At 38.7% G+C, this 17,787-nt stretch overlaps 1 protein-coding gene across 1 annotated transcript; it reads right to left on the bottom strand.

The window, feature by feature from the left end:
- Positions 1-942: 942 nt before the first annotated feature.
- LOC106717077 lies at positions 943-17,516 on the bottom strand. The gene is made up of 11 exons (XM_045685547.1): positions 17,288-17,516; positions 12,090-12,302; positions 11,003-11,435; positions 9,495-9,703; positions 9,112-9,288; positions 8,818-8,997; positions 8,438-8,617; positions 7,959-8,311; positions 7,500-7,684; positions 2,344-2,508; positions 943-1,319 (listed from the first exon to the last, which is right to left on the bottom strand). Exons 1-11 carry the CDS (start codon positions 17,514-17,516, stop codon positions 995-997), a joined length of 2,649 nt encoding a protein of 882 aa, XP_045541503.1. The 3' UTR covers positions 943-994.
- Between the last annotated feature and the right edge of the window lie 271 nt (positions 17,517-17,787).

Below are 17,787 nucleotides of genomic sequence, written 5' to 3'. Positions count from 1 at the left end.
TTCATCTTTTTTATAATAATCAAATATAAAAGTAAAAAAAAAAAGTTTTTGCAGTAATTTTAGTTACGTTTGAATGCGATCGTCACATTTGAAAAAATAAACGATGTCCCGATTTTTTTTTTGCAATTCAAAACACTCTGATATACTTTCAAATGCATGATTTTTTTTTCAATTCTCGCTCACTCAAATACTTTAAAACTATACTATCACTTTGATATTATATGTAAACATGGATGTTTGTTTCTTTAATGATCACCACTGCTCAACCACAGGATCACAATCTCAAATAATAAACAAAAGAACTTGTCACCTTTATCTTGTATTTCATAGCTGGGAAGCTTAAAACTAACAAATACCAATCAAGTTTACAACAAAATAATTCCTGTTTGTTTAAATTGTGGTTGAGTCTATAAATAAAAGCTTAAATTACAATTGAACATATGCCGTTTTGAATAATTTGTAATTTCGGTAACATTTTGAATATATGAACAGAACATGAAGAATAGAGCATTAGCAATGATTAACTTCAATCTAATCTTATAAGTCTTATAAAATTATTTACATTTTATAGTTGTTTTTATTTTGAAATAACTAACACTAATTAGAGTATGAAATTTGAATTTGATATAATACTTATATATTATAAATAAAAACACATAAGAAAAGATCAAGGTAATCATAGTTCAGAGGCAGTAGAACATAATTTAAATAAAGGTTACACTTACAGTAAATACTACTACTAATCAACTAATGTGACCATCATTCCACTCAAATGAACGACTACATTCATGAACTCACGAACTATCTTAATTAGTTAGTAAATCGACAAACAGAAGTATAAAACTAGCATAGTGGTAAAAACCTTGAGGTTACGTCAAACCTTAAAGTTTTTAAAAAGTAAAGTTTTTCAATAAATTAGATATTAAATTAAATTGCCTAAACATAACTTACAATACGCTTTGTGTATTGAAGGATATAGTTTTTGATAATAATTTTAATGTCTAGGTTTATGGTTGTGGTGGGGACGGTGCGAGGGTGCCCAGTCACGGCGGTGGTGGTGGTGGTGACGGCGTTTGTCCCGCGAGTGGGGCGCGGGGCAAACGTCGGCCACCACCAGTTCGGAGCCGTCTTTGGGGGCTTCTCGTTCGTGTCGTCTATGGCCGTGCTTGGCGCCGGCGGCCTCATGGAGTTCTTCCCACGCCTGTCGGTAATACCTGTTGAGGCCGCTACGTGACTCTGAAGAGGACGAGTCGAGCGATGCCACCGTGTTGCAATCCGGGGACACGTGGTGTCTATACCTCTTTCCGTGGTTATGTTTCCTGCTGATATAAATATCACATTTTAACTGTCGTAAATGCTGCTTTCATGCAATTAATGTATGCAGGAATGGTCTGCAGTTATAATAATATAGTTTGCATAGCCGAGGTTATACCTTCTCTAAAAGTATGCTTGGAGTTTGGAAAATACGAGTAGGAGTAGAAAGAAAGAAATCTCTAGATTCGATCAAGAAACATATACATGACCTAGAACTAACGAATTGCCATAGGAACGAGGTAAGATTGTCCTATCACAGGTTTAAATCCGATGAATGGCCTAAGCAAGACTTGTGGGTAGAAGGAAAAAAATTTCATCATGACTGATTTACTTAATATTTACAATATTTCAATTATAGCGTATTGATTTTGATTAGAGGATCTTATGCTAACATTCAGGATCAGTGCTTCGATTGTGACAATTTTGTATTTACAGTCAATGTGTTTGAATTTCGTGATGTTTCATTGCATTTAGCTCGTGCAAATTATATTTTAAGGTGATCGATCATAAACATAACATTTGTGCTGCTCGGTGCTAACCAATTTTGTTTTAGAATTTTTAACAATGAATATGAAGTGCTGGTGCGCGCGTGGCGTAAGGCAACATGGTGGCTATTGGCAAAATACACTGCGATCCTTAAAAGAAGCGCTCTTCAAGTATTCTTGAGGATATAAACTTTTTTATCTCTATTTTTCAGAAGATTAATAATTAATTAATCTTAGACTTCAAAGACTGTTAAGTAGATAGTGATAGATAAAAATCACTGTTATAAGTGCACAAAGTAACTTAATTGTAGTTTAATTAGATTTTATATATGTAAGTGTTGTCCACTTATTATTAAAAAAAGGCTTCATTGATTGTTTGTAACAATTTAAAAACTATTAAATCCGATGTGAAATATCTCGAATAGAATTCTATTCTAAGTCAGCAGCTAAAGAGCGGCTTTTAAAATGAAATGTAACGGCAAAAGCAGAACAGCCACCAGGTAAACCATGCCGCGTGTGGTGTAACCTTAAAATATAAACGCACTCGCTATAATGGGTTGGAGAAATGTCCGGCGCGGTGTGTGTGGCGGATCGGGCGGGCAAACTCCCGCCTTCCCACTTGCTGGTCCGGGAAGGGGAGCGCCAGGAGTGTGTACCAGCGGGAGGGGAGCTCGCGAGCCGGCCACTCCGTCCGTGCTGCTTCTGGTCGCTTCCGATCGCCGCTAGCGTTCATAGTACCCATTGTCATTTTTATTAAAACAAAATATAGCGTTTTGCATACAGAGGTGGAATATCCCTAAAATAATATAGGTACATTTCTATGGCGCCAGATGCTAAAATTGCACGGATACCGGAATGCTTTCCTGGATTTCTTCTTTGTCAAAACTTTTTTATTGTCTTCTGAATTCTATTGAGTTTGCGGCCTCCACCTTCCCCTGGTCGACCAAGATCTTCACGACACCAAAGTGCCTTCCTGAATTTGTAGTGGCTGTATTTCGTTGTCCGAGTGGACATAGAAAAATATAAATATCGGTAGTGAAATTAAGATGATAAAGAAAACTTGCGTTTGAAAATCTATAACTCAATGTTTTAAGAATGTTAGATACACCAGTAAAGTTTGTTTTTTCAAAGAATTCTTGACTATTCAATTATTAAATTAATCTTTATGTTTTAATGAATGGATGTATTCATCCTTCAGCTAGGTATTCTTTCAAAGAAAAATACTATTTAATAAAAATTACAATAGTTAAAATTTACGTTTCTTGCCCAGTATATTTTCATATGTTTTAATTTTAACACAAAAAAATATATATCAATAGTCACCTTAATTATAGACCTTAAAGTGACGTAATAAAACTGATCTTACTAATGTTATAAATGAGAAAGTTTAGATGGATATATGGATTGTAACAAAAGTTAAGAGCACGAGCTAGTTTTGTTTATAGTGTTAGAGACAAAAATCAACACTGTGCCGGTGTATCGGCGCAGCACTAGACATGTCAAATATCAACGCTTACGTCGCCTCACTACAGCTATCTGTCACTTGGTTTTGGGAACTTTAGCGCGCAATACGCTCGAGATGATCTTGACTAATAATTCTCTAAAAGTTCAGAAGAGGGATATTACCCAAACTCACAAAGTGATTTTGTTGCATAAAAGAATCGTATTGTTTACCGGAGAGTAAGATTTTTAAAATTTGTAAGGATATTGAGAACTTCGAGTAAATGGTAAACTTAAAACGCACACCAGCGTGAAAATCTTCATATTTGGTGAGATTGTTCCTTGTTTCTAATTATCTGTACCAAAGTATTTACTGATTTCTTAACTTGGTGATTTCTAAGAGACTTGAAAACATTTTCCTAAAGTCCGTAATCGTACAATCATAAAGTCATATTACGAAAATTGTTTTATTAACAGACCATGAAAAGACCATTGGCTTGAAAACACAAAATCAAAATTTGTTGTGTTTATTTCTATTTTAATGTTAGATTTAAAGGTTTGGTTTTATGGTTTGTCAAGACACAAAAGTTTGTATAAAATATTAAAAGTGCCTTTCATTTTAAAACAAGGTATGATTTATGTTGAGACACAAAAGTGGTGTGTAAAATAATATGAATCATACATTTAGTATTAAGATTATAATTTGGTTAATAGATAAAAGTTTTGTGTAGAATGTTTAAATATACTGTTGGCTTTAAGACAGTACTTTTAAAGACTACAGGTTATGTTATAATTTAACAGGATAATTAAAAATACTTTTCTGTATTTTAAGACACACAAAGAGGAATAAAGAGAAAAGACAGTCAAATTGAGGTATTAAAGGAGTTGGTACAAAAACTAAAATACAAGTCTGGTGTATTATGTGGAATATAATTTTGAACTTGTGACAAATATGCATGAAAAGATGTTACAATGCAATTGCATGGCAAAGATAACTTTGCCAAAATATGAATGGAGGACCCCATGTATTCATTATGACAGTTGATGACAAATTTAATTCAAGTGTTTCCATTTGTTAAGAACTGTAGTAGTAGTTCAGACTAGGGAACATGCCAATTGAGTTAAACCAAAGGGTGAGGATTCAGTAAAATTTTATTATGACAAACTTGGGATTGGCATGTCACATGTCATGTAATATGACAGATAGCATGATTGTTCAGGCCATTATTGGTATAAGCTGCCGGATGTCCTGGCATGGATACTTATTCAATTTGTACTGCGGTAAGATCAAACCAACATTTATTATATTTTTAGTGTTGATGTTTAATAAGACAAGATCAGGTTTTTCAATTAATTTAAAGAATTTTCCTAACAACTGAAATTGAGAATATAGATCAGTTTATTAGTGAGGGTCTGGTAAAGCAGAGTTGTGATAAAATTAAAGCCATTACCTGAGTCAGATGGATATCATTATGTCTTAAGTCATTGATGTCCTTTCTAAGTTCAGTTTATTTTAATTTGTGTGTCACCAGGATACTTCTGAATTAAAACTTGATTTTATTGTTTGGTATGTCATGACATGCTTGCCCTACATGGTCATGTGATGAATGTTATAGATCCATAAAGATACTTGGTGTTTGAGATGACAAGAGAAATCGTGTAGATCGAGTTACCGCCTAAGGGTCCGAACCTGCGCATATCGCGAGAAGCGCGCGATTGAAGCGCGTGTCGCGAGCAGCGCGCGATCGAAGCGCGTGTCGCGAGCAGCGCGCGATCGAAGCGCGTGTGGAGAGCAGCGCGCCATTGAAGCGCGTGTCGCGAGCAGCGCGCCATTGAAGCGCGTGTCGCGAGCAGCGCGCCATTGAAGCGCGTGTCGCGAGCAGCGCGCGATTGAAGCGCGTGTGGAAAGCAGCGCGCCATTGGAGCGCGTGTCGCGAGCAGCGCGCCATTGGAGCGCGTGTCGCGAGCAGCGCGCCAATGAAGCGCGTGTCGCGAGCAGCGCGCCATTGAAGCGCGTGTCGCGAGCAGCGCGCCATTGAAGCGCGTGTCGAGATCAGCGCGCTTGTGAAAGCGCCTGTCGGGAGCAGCGCGCTTGTGAAAGCGCCTGTCGGGAGCAGCGCGCTTGTGAAAGCGCCTGTCGGGAGCAGCGCGCTTGTGAAAGCGCCTGTCGGGAGCAGCGCGCTTGTGAAAGCGCCTGTCGGGAGCAGCGCGCTTGTGAAAGCGCCTGTCGGGAGCAGCGCGCTTGTGAAAGCGCCTGTCGAGAGCAGCGCGCCATTGAAGCGCGTGTCGAGATCAGCGCGCTTGTGAAAGTGCCTGTCTACAATCAGCGCGCCTGAGCGGTGCCTGTCTACAATCAGCGCGCCTGAGCGGTGCCTGTCTACAATCAGCGCGCCTGAGCGGTGCCTGTTTACGATCAGCGCGCCTGAGCGGTGCCTGTTTACGATCAGCGCGCCTGAGCGGTGCCTGTCTACAATCAGCGCGCCTGAGCGGTGCCTGTCTACAATCAGCGCGCCTGAGCGGTGCCTGTTTACGATCAGCGCGCCTGAGCGGTGCCTGTTTACGATCAGCGCGCCTGAGCGGTGCCTGTCTACAATCAGCGCGCCTGAGCGGTGCCTGTCTACAATCAGCGCGCCTGAGCGGTGCCTGTCTACAATCAGCGCGCCTGAGCGGTGCCTGTCTACAATCAGCGCACCAGTGAAACGCGTGTGGTGAGCAGTGCGCTTGTAAAGTGCCTGTCGTTAGCAGTGGCGCTTGTGGAGCGCCTGTCGCGAGCAACGGCGCTTGTGGAGCACCCGTCGCGAGTAGTACGCTCGTGAAGTGCCTGTCGCGAGCAGGCCGAGGCCGCGAACCTGTGGAGGGTCTTGATGGGTATAGATGTCATGGAGTACAGGGTGCGCGGAATGCCAGGTATTTGACATGGTAGTAAAAAAAATAATAATGATAACTTTTATTTCAGACTCATGATCGATTAAAAAAAAAATCAAAGATAGCCTCCGGGCGTATGTTTAGCCTCCGGGCGTATATGTTGCCTCCGGGCGTATGTTTAGCCTCCGGGCGTATATGTTGCCTCCGGGCGTATGTTTAGCCTCCGGGCGTATATGTTGCCTCCGGGCGTATATGTTGCCTCCGGGCGTATGTTTAGCCTCCGGGCGTATATGTTGCCTCCGGGCGTATGTTTAGCCTCCGGGCGTGTATGTTGCCTCCGGGCGTATGTTTAGCCTCCGGGCGTATATGTTGCCTCCGGGCGTATGTTTAGCCTCCGGGCGTATATGTTGCCTCCGGGCGTATGTTTAGCCTCCGGGCGTATATGTTGCCTCCGGGCGTATGTTTAGCCTCCGGGCGTATGTTTTGCCTACGGGGCTATATGTTTGCCTACGGGGCTATATTTTCTGCCTACGGGGCTGATTTGCTTTTAGGTCCTTTTTCTTGGAGGTGTTCTGGCTTTTCATGGCGCTTGGGACAGCGTGTAAAACGATGCAGCAAGGATCAATACTCCTTCGAGGACGAAGGAAATGCAGGATGGCCGAACTGTTAGAGACAAAAATCAACACTGTGCCGGTGTATCGGCGCAGCACTAGACATGTCAAATATCAACGCTTACGTCGCCTCACTACAGCTATCTGTCACTTGGTTTTGGGAACTTTAGCGCGCAATACGCTCGAGATGATCTTGACTAATAATTCTCTAAAAATAGTAATGAACAATTCTTTGTATTTTTAACATATAATAATAAGATCTGTTTAAAATAATATAAAAGTGTACATGACACTTTTACCTCAGTGTTTGTAAAAGTAAAATAGAGAAAAGATGCCTAGATGGCGTATATAAAATATGTTAAGTTGAATTTCACTTGGAAATCATAATTGCAGATATTCTAAATGAAAAAGCAATAACAAGTACATAATAAGATCATTAACAACAAAATATAACATGTCAAGAACATCTTATGTTATATTTCTGAAACGAAACTTAAAAGCCATAATTAGTGGATATTCCATAATTCTATGGTATTAAAAAAATATATTTAAATACCCTAGCATTATGCAATTTTCAAATGTGAAGTAGAAATAAGCACTCATGATACACATTAAAGTTACAAGTAACTTTCATCAATCAATGTACCTCAATACGTTGTTTTATAATTGTGTTGTGAGAATTGAGACCTATACAAAAATACTTCCTTTCCAATATTACAGGATAGGATTTCTTTTATAAATTTAGATATATGTTAAGTAAAACAAGATATTGATTGTCCCTCACCTCCTAAACAGGATGACTATGGTAGTTATCAAGGCGATAAGGAAGACGAGTGCGCCGAAGGAGCCGAGCGCGATTATGGAGCCGATGTTAAGACGTGCACCTTCCCGACGCTCGCCGTCCACCGGCTGCGGCACATTGACACGAGGAGTCTCTTCAGCGCGTATGTTATTGCCGCTTCCCAATATCTAAACCATCATAGACACAAACTAATTAAAAGCGGCTTATCTATAGTAAATCCGGTGTCGGCACCGAAAAGTTTCAGATCAGTCAGGGGTTCAGGGTTTGATTTATATACACCTAATTAATCAGTGCAAGTTAAATAAAACTGTTCAAAAACGTCATCAAAGTCATTCACGATAACATCGATAGCTCTACAATTTTCTCCTCTTCTTAAATCTTTTAGGTACTAAGTAAATGCTTGTATAAAATAGAAATATTTACAATTTTATAGGGACTCACTTGATTTTCTCTGGGAAGACTGGCTACAATAATATGGGGAACGTGGCTCGTAGCGGCGTCTTGTGAGTCGCTGACCGTCACTTTGCGCGGTGGCGGCTTTTCGTACGATCTAGTTGTTGGTCTGTCCGTGGTTGTGATCTTCGGTCTCGGTCTCCGTGAAGTCTCCGCCGGAGCAAAGGGAGTCGGGGAAGATATCGGGCGCTGTGACGGACGAGGTCTGGTGGGAAGGACTAACCGTGGAGTGGTGGATGATGGTGTTAGGGGTATGGGTGTAGTTGTTGTTGGCGGCGCTGTTGTTGTTGTTGTCGTTGTGGTAGTAGTTGTGGTCGTTGTAGTGGTCGGCCGTTCCTCGGCTAAATTAAAACAATAAGTAAAACATAAAATAATACATAACATTTTAAAATTAAAATAGGTACGCGTCAAATTATGTATACAAAAGAAATAATAATAAAGGTATTCTATGTTATTAAAATACACACGTTGGCATTGAGGCGCCGGCTGGTCCCAGAGTCCGGTGGCGAGGCAGGTGCGCTGCCGCGGCCCCAGCAGCCGGTGTCCGCGCGCACACTCATACTCTGCCACAGCGCCGAACACGGACGCATTGCCCGACACTGACACTCGACCATTTTGTATCGGCACGGGTTTCTCGCATTGCACCACTGCAGGAGAAATTCACAGTTGTGCCTAACTCGGATGATATTGGCAGTTTTATCCAGTGATACGCAATAACATTTATGGGCCGAGGATATAACTAAAAGTTACTGCTAACCAGATCTTCCTTACGCATACCTTTGTTATGCAAATCTTTTAACTAAGAAAAGAATAAACTCTAATGGGTCTTGTCTTATCATAAACCGACCTTCGCATCGTGGTGGAGGTCCGTTCCACCGCTCGTCTATATCGCACACAAGCCGCGATCGACCGGCCATTTCGTAGCCGGCCTCGCAGTAGTACTGCACATGCGATAGATACGATGTTGTTCCGTTTACTAACACGTATGTTCCGTGCCTGATTTCTGCAGGAAGGCCGCATTCAATTCCTAAAAAATGTTACATTTCTATACCTCTGAACATTTGACCCACTTCGCTCCTTCGACATTGACAATCAAAAATAATGTTTATTGTTTTAAAATTTACTTAAAATAAAATCTTACTTTTACAAACTGGTGGAAATTCATCGTAGAACCCAGTATCAAGACAGGTTCGCACAGTCGGTCCAACTAATAGATGGCCTTTATCGCACGAATATTCAACAGTTGCACCAACGTCAAAGCTGTCAGCGGTCATTGTAGAATTTGGAGGCTGCTCTGGTCTGCCGCAGGCTTTTGGTTCTGCACAAATACAAAAGTTATGATATAGCAAAATCCTTCTATAGGTAATCACGAAGGAAAGTGATGTAAAAGTCGCTTGCTTGACAAAATACATGGGATTTCAAAAGTGGATTGCAACCGCTCGGCTTTACATAAGTTTTATGACAACCGCTACATCTTTCGCAAAGGCCACAATTTCGCTCCTCAGAAACATGAAATGAACTTACGATGCTGGCAAATATAGTTCAGCCTCGCTTGGCAGTCGGTGTCAGCCCACAGCCAACCTTTGCTGCCATCGAATCGGGCGCAACCCTCACCGTCTCCCGGCGCGTTCCAGAACGACACGGTAACGTCCTTGCCGTTTACCCATTTCCAGTAATTGGGATCTTGGGGATCACGAACGGCCCCCATCCAATACTGACTGCTACTGTCACTTCTGTAGAATTCCATTTAAATATTAAGTTCTCTCATTGATCAAGTATTTGTCTCCAATTCAGATAATACAAAAAATAAAACTCTCAAAATGAAAACAGCAGCGCAACGTTAATAAATATTGTGATTTAAATATTCCTTTTCTCACGTAGTAAAAAATGTCTTGACTTTGGTCGGAGCGGCAATAATTTTGAATGTTAGGAATTTTAGTGAAAAGCATGTATAAGCCAGGCTTTACTACATTAAAGCTAGATTAAACTTCACACCTATATATATAAAATACTGTTTCATGACGACATCTAATCTCACTAACGGAATAAATAGTACACATCGATGTCGTGATGAGCAGCACTCAATAAAATTGACTCAAATAACAACGCTGCTGCTACGCGTAGCGGATCTGTAATAGAGCATTGGGCTGAGGACACATAATGTGGTATTTTTATTGGTTAACTGTTTCACATCACCGTATTGTACTACTATTCCGATAATCTATTTATTTGAGAGTAAAAAAAGAACTGTGACGGGCCATTTGTGTAGTAATGCCTAGATCTGCAAATAACGTGTCTAAATACGTTCATAAGGTAGTGGAATACAATTTGTAATATTAAAAGTATGATGACATCATTAAAATGCAGAAATATTTATTAATCAAGATATAACAGGGATAAAAATCGGTTTAGTTTTTGACAATTTTTCTTTGTAAAAATCTTTTATTATTCTCCTTATCTAAACTACGAGTATAAGCTTAGAGTGTTTAAATTATATCTTACAAAAATTGTTTTGGCAATAAACTGTTCCTCAATTTTATTGCCATCATTGCACATAAAGTTGTATGTGTAAATAGGTAAAAATAAAAGCATAACATCAATGCTAATCAGTTTTAACGTTATCCTATTTTATTTTTTTTAAGAATTCGCCGCTGCTGTATTTTAACATCAACACTTACTCATTTTGAACATTAATTTCGCATCAGTCGTGTAATAACAATGGGTGGTATAACTAGATAATGTGCGCAAGCAAACATTTTGTACAAATTGTTAAAATGTACATGTATTTCGTCTTAAAACCTCAGAATTAATACTTAAGAGATTTTTTTTAGGTTTAATAAAAATGATTCTTCTCCTATGTAAGCTTTAGATCATTTTTGTTTCTGTTACCAAAAAAAAAAACACTTATTTTAATGGTAGCACGATTTCTTTCCCTTATTAATTTAAAACACTGCAACAAAGGGTTAAGTAACGTAAGGCACGTTAATTGACGCACATTTATTTTCAAAACAAGGGAGGTATATAAGACTTACCGGTGCCTACGCCACAGTTCCCAGCTAATAAAACCTTGCAGCGCTGGATTGCTTTCGTCAACAAGCGTTCCTCCTCTTGATCTACAGAACGCTAGTGAGTCTCTGAAGTTTGACGGCTGCTGATCATAGAATATGTAGCATTTGCCATTGTATGTCGCCGTACTGCCAGGCGGCTGATCTCTGAACTGCGGGCACCTCTCTATCGGCAGTGCCTGGTCAGTGTATACAAACGCTTCGCAAATTGACAGCTGGCTAGGAGCAGCACCTTCCAGGTGAACGCTTACGAACGCTCCGGGCATAGGTGGGTTGCAGGGTAGGAACAGAGGTTGCCCTTCCTCGATGAATCCGGTGAATCTGTTGCATATAGGATTCGTTCCTAAATCTGGACGATTGTTGCCAACCCTAACAACAATTACAGCTGGCTTATTGACTCCTGCAACGAAATGAATATTATAAAATACCTAGGATTCCATTTGTTCTCTAGCATGTTAAACATCTGACAAATATTGATAACTCATTAGCATTCTGTTTTGAGGTGAAAGTGTTGAAAACAATTGCAGAATGTAACTAAAGTGTTAGTAGTGTCTAATACCTAAGATATAAGTTAGTTCTCAGCGCGACAGATGTCCCACAATTATACGACTGATGCAACAATAGGCTGAAGCAATATGAATGCATGATTTTGTCACATTCCTAGACTGTGACTGATGGACCACTAGCTCAATATTATACTATATTACTTTACTATGTGTGTGTCTTTCTATGTAAAGAATTAAGATAGAAAGTATGATGTACTTATCAAGTATTTTTATATATCATAAGGTGGCAAACGAGCCAGCGGTCACCTGAATACACCTAAATAGCGAAGCCACCGCTGCCCATAGATATCTGCAATTACAGATGCGTTGCCTACTTTTAATCGACAAAGGAGGGAACGCACAGAAAAAGGATATATCCTCTTCCTATGTGTTTAGATAATTATTTTTGCTATTTCCCAAAGACGATCTCGAATTTTATATACAATTGATAGTACAAATCATAGTATTATCTTGGTCCTGATGGGAGAATAAATAAAAATTCTATTTACCACAACAAGGCTTGCCAAAGTCCAATCTGACTAGCTGCACCATGTACGGCTCCAATAGGTTGACGTACCACCAGGGGACGCGCTCGGTCTTCGTGAGGGTACAGGTCTCGGCACTGAATACTGCAGAAGTGCTGCCATCTAACGCCCGCTGCGGAGCACCGCTTTCTTCAGTGGAGATTTGCATTGGCGCCTTACCAGCCGCCACGTTTAGCACTGTGGAAAACTTTTACATTAAACAATGGCAATTCGCAAATTTCACAGTAGTCGCTTTTGTCTACATTTTAATGGTGTATGCTAATACGAACAAGTAACGATAATTTGAACTTTGGAACAAGAAATAGCAGTCAAAGAACAATAAACAATGAGTCAATTATTTTGACTACTTTGGCGAGAACCGATCAAACTGGCGACAAATGTAGGTTTTAATAAAACGTATAATAATGAAACGTAAAACTACAAAAGCAGAAATGAGGAGTTTCACTTTAATGATTTGTCAAAAAAATATGTTGAGACTTCAACGAGTTGTGAGTAAATGTAACTATTTAACGCAATGACTGTACAGGTGTCATTATAATCCGCTCAAGTTGAGTGAAATGTAAGGCGAGGCAAGACTTTCCGCTCCAAATACTGAGCACTGAGATCTACAAGAGCCGAAGCCAGTGTCAATATGACAACGTCTGCAAATTATAATACATGTCGTTAATGTAACGTGGCCGATAGTAATCATTGCTCCCTCACTGGGCTCACGTCTCGCACATTAATATCTCTAATATGATGATCCTTTAAAAACTGCGCCACCAACGCTGTATGGTTTAATTTGGGTTCCTAGCCCTTCGGTGGGAACATAATATGATCTGACGAAGTCGACGATGATCCTTTGACCACATCATTTCGTAATAATATCTTCTATTGTTTTTATGACTTGCCAATTATCTGTCATCTATCCTTATTTTCATATCTCCGTTTTTACACAATTTGTGATAACGTCAGAATAATTATAAACAATCTAGTTAACATACATTTGTACAAACAAAAACAAAACTAATTTGGTTGCTATGATTTTAGAACGATTTTCTAGAGTTTTATTTGGATCTATAACGTAGATACTTGCCTCACATTGCCATAAAATTCCACTGCCTTGACATGTATTAGAACATAAGGTAAAAATGTGTGATAGTACACAAGGCATGTGTCATGGTAGTAGGATTCTACGGTAGTGCTTTTTATACTTTATGACTTAACTAGTTGTCGCCCGCGACTCCGTCCGCGCATAATTAAAAAAAAACTTAATAAGTAGCCTTTGTGTTCTTACAGACTATGTTCTAAATTTTTGCCAAATTTCATAAAGATGCATACAGTCGTTCTGGAGATACCTTCAAACAAACATCCATCCATCCATCTAAACATTCGCAGTTATAATATTAGTAAGACTATATTTAAATCGAAATCTATCACAATATTATGGATATCAAAGATTGCAACTATGACCTGATGATGTGATAGTTATAATGTTTTGAAGATTCGTGGCAGTGGGAAAAAAAACGAGAATAAAACCTGCCGAATGCTGTTGAGATGGAAAGTACAATCGACGAAGCGGAACGACTCGGAAAAAGTTGGCACCGACTGACGAAACCGCGTATGATTAAAACAAAAAAATAATGATTTCTCAGTGTCAGTGGCCACCCTGTTGTCAAATACGTTGACCTACAAAAGTGCACAGATAGATAAACACTTCTTTGCTCAGATAAACAGATGGTAGATGTGGTAAAGAGTGGTAAATAGACTCGTCATAAACTATTTAATACATATTCATTCACTAATGATAATATAACTCAACTACGACATACCTAAAGACTAGAATCAGTAATCAACTTTATATAGCAAATTTACTCGCGCCAAACTGAAAAATACCTTTTTTTAAATAATATTAAGTGGGAATTGAACCCAGTGCGCAAGGCGTAAGCTAAACATATAAATAAAGAATTAGTAAGAGCCCATTGAGCTGAGGCGGACCGTTCGTAGTAAACAAGAGCGGGGCACGCACTATCGCTCTCCAGGGTTGACACACATGAATAATTAATTTATTTTTTCATCTCATAAAAACAATATTTAGAAGAGTTATTGTCTTAACATAGCTTTTCAATTCAAACCTTCAGTTTCTACTATCAAAATGCCTGCATAGATTATGAATACATACTGTTACCTAAGTTTTTTCAAATAGGATAAAAAGGGTGACAATATATTATTGAACAAATGTTTCAGCTGAGCGAAAATGAAGTCTGCGTTGTTGTACTACATTTTTTTAAAGATCTGTGTTAGGTTAAGTTAGGCTAGCCGTAGATAAATATAATTTTGTCGAATCCTTTGCAATGCATCATTTTTTAGTTCGAGTATGAGAAAAATTACATAATGAGAGAAGTTTATGAAAAGGTTTTAAAAAGATTTAATAAAAATATAGCAATCGATAGGGGAGGCCTACGTTCAGAACGGAAAGAGGCTGATTATTTATGTAATACAAATATCATGGAATAGAACTAACATTTACCCTGAACTCACAGTTACTGCTTGTTCAACCCTAAAGGTTAACGGCGTCCGTAAAGTAAGGCAGTATTTGTGGTAACGGTGACAGTCGGTCACGCCCTGTGCACAATTGCAGGTGGCTTCCGTCGCTTATATAATTAACTAGGATATCATGTTTCAACAAAAATCTACTACGGAACAAGGAAGTTTAGAACAATGTTGTGGAAGATATGATGATATTCCTTCTTCTATTTCTTTTTCTCATTAATAGTTCTTTACTTCCCATTCTAATCGTTGTTTTCTGAGACCAAAATCACAGTAACCAAAGATAAGGCTGACATAAGTGATTGTATTTTCAATTGGTTGACACTATTTTAAGTTTTAAATTCAATTTTAAAAAAAAAATCTTCGACACGTTTACAGTTTACAGTTATAATTTCAAATCAATTCTAATTGGACCCGTTGACCGTTGCGCACACTGACTTTACACGTATGTGTTTATTAAGTAAACAAACATCACTTCATGACTATATTGCAGGATGAATACAAGTTAGAATAGTAGGCCTAATTTATACATTCATTTTATATCTTATATTTGTAACGAATAATCTCAAAATCTACTGGATCGATTGTTGTAGACAGACTATATTTTAATATTGTTACAAAATATTTATAATTTTCCTCTCATGAAAAGCAGGGACGGACATCTAGTTTATTTTTTTAGAAGACAAGAACTTGTACATTTTAATTAAAATTCAATAAAGGTAAGAGTGAGTCAGTGCGATATCCCTTTGAGCCAAACCTTTATAATTTATTTTTTCTTCTTTATTTCTTTTCTTCTTTAAGAATGAGTAGGTAGAGACAGTACATCTGGTAATGTTTCCTTATTTGAGGAAGAGCGAATGGATATCTTCCTTTTCAAATAACAATAATACAGAGATCTAAATATATAACATAGATAAGAAGCTAATATCAGACTGGTTAAAACAGGTATTTCGTTAAATCCGAATATATTCAAAAGCATATTCATGCATGTTTTAGAACCCTACACTTTTGTGTTCCGGTTTCTACTTCAGTAATGGTACAAAAACTATCGGTATGGCTTCGTACTATTATTTAATTATTCTTTTACTACAATCGGCTCAAGCCCACAGGTGGCCGGCGAGCGGCGAGCGGCGGGCGGCGGGCGGCGAGCGGCGGGCGGCAGGTGTCGTTGTGATCATAACCGAGTCAAATATTATATTAATCGGCATAACAGTGCAATTAATTATTTCACGCAATAAGCCAAATTTTGGTTAAAAAAATGAGCTTTAGATTTAAGTGTACCTAAACACTACGCGCGTGGCATTAGTCGCAACAAGCAATAAAACTTAGGTACATTATTTATTAATTTTTTTTAGTATTTGACGACGTTAACTTTTTTATACATAATTTTTTTTGTAGACTGTTCAAACAAGCTGTTTTGACGTCATCGAATTTTATATGCATCAGCGTACGCATTAAACTTCACAACTGAACACCATATGATGTATCATATTACCTAGCTTACAGTGAGTATCCACTGACTAATATTGCCTACACAGCCTTTGCATGCACAAAAATGTTGTGACCCTATTCATTATTTTTAAAATATAACAATATGATTTAATAACTCTCGGCAAAACTCACAATTGGGCGTCAATGCTACTGAAAATAGATATTCGTTAACATCCGATTTGTACTGTTCACACAGGGCTTCTTCTAGCAGTCATCGGTTCCGGTGCAGCGCTCGGCATTCTGTTTTTATTTAACACTTAATTGCGATTGAGATTACAATTCATAGACTAGTTATACGTTACGTATGGCATGCTTAACACACTATTTCTATAGGAAATAGTAAGATACGTTGATTAATACATTTCTATGAATTTTATTTTGAAAACTTGGCTTTACAGATAACATACAAAGTTGTCGCAATCAAAGCATAGAAAGAGAATAGTTTTAAAATTGATAGCGAGCCCTTGGTTACCTACGACTTTAAATAGTCATACACAAACTTTTATTAAAACTTTTTTTTGAAGATAAAACACATAGTAAACTTAAGGATTCCTCGCTTTATAATAAAGTTTATTTAAATTCTAAGTTTTGGTACATTAATTAGTTTATATACAATATCATACTTATTATTGGTAATGTGAGGTGTAACCGGTAGTGTCCCACAAAACATTTGCAACAAAGGGCGTGAGCGATGAGCGTCGGAAAGTTTCCGAACAGAGAGAGCCGTGGGAGTGATCCACAATGAATCTTCCGCTTTTTCGAATTCATTCACGGCTCATGTGAAGTGATTTCTCGACGATGAAAGTAAAAGTGGGTCAGCGCAACGACGTTTTCGTGCGGAAACCGCGACGCGAACGCGACTTTATGATATTTCTTGTAACACCTACTAAGTACTGCTACCTACACTATTTGCCTTAAGATATATTAACTAAGTACTAGCTATGAAACTACCTAAACATTTGCCCTCTGCGTATTGATGGTGTTTTTTTGGTTATTTTTTCGTATGTTCAGTTTGTTAACAATGGATAAGGATATACTATAGTTGTAAGGGCTCGTTTTCCGCAACTCCACGGCTAGCGCGTATTTTGCGTGAAGTTTATACTATAATGGAATAATAGTTTATGCAGAATTTTATTGCTTACCGCAAAAGGGGATGCCGTCTGGGGTCCATGTTCCATCCTGTCCACATATCCTTCTGGCGGGGCCGAGGAGCTCGAAGCCGCGCTCGCATGTATAGCTGGCGACACTCCCGTCTGCCAGACTCACGTCAGAGAAATCCACACGGGAATGCGCCGGGGCTCCGGGGAAACGACACGTCGCTGCTGCGTATCCTGCGTACATAAAATATTTGCTCTGTATAATACTTTTCATCCCCTTCAACAATTATATCTTTTCATTCGTGTTCAGTGTTCTGCCTAATAAAGGCCGGTAAATCCATCAGTAAATAATTTGCTAATTGCGGATTCCGATAGATACAATTATGACTTAGAAAATATAAAAACAATTACAAGGCTCTACATACGACTGCAAATCTTTGATTTTTATGCCAGTGGCATTAAATATTTCTGTTTTTCCGGCTTTCCTCGAAGGTTTTCTGCATTTCATATTAATTATACAGTTGCAATAATTATAATCTATTTGA

The sequence above is a fragment of the Papilio machaon genome, chromosome W, assembly GCF_912999745.1.
Source record: "Papilio machaon chromosome W, ilPapMach1.1, whole genome shotgun sequence".
Lineage (NCBI taxonomy): Eukaryota > Metazoa > Arthropoda > Insecta > Lepidoptera > Papilionidae > Papilio > Papilio machaon.
The sequence above is the reverse complement of the archived record's forward strand: the minus strand, read 5'-3'. Positions and strand labels throughout refer to the sequence as shown.

Bases quoted from the DNA above. Each gene is read 5' to 3' on its own strand.
- LOC106717077 (XM_045685547.1), bottom strand. From the start codon at position 17,516: ATGAAAAGTATTATACAGAGCAAATATTTTATGTACGCAGGATACGCA. The intron at 8,312-8,437 runs GTGTGTATTTTA...GTTTTAATTTAG, and splicing joins GCCGGCGCCTCAATGCCAAC to CCGAGGAACGGCCGACCACT. The intron at 2,509-7,499 runs GTGAGGGACAAT...GGCGATCGGAAG, and splicing joins ATAGTCATCCTGTTTAGGAG to CGACCAGAAGCAGCACGGAC.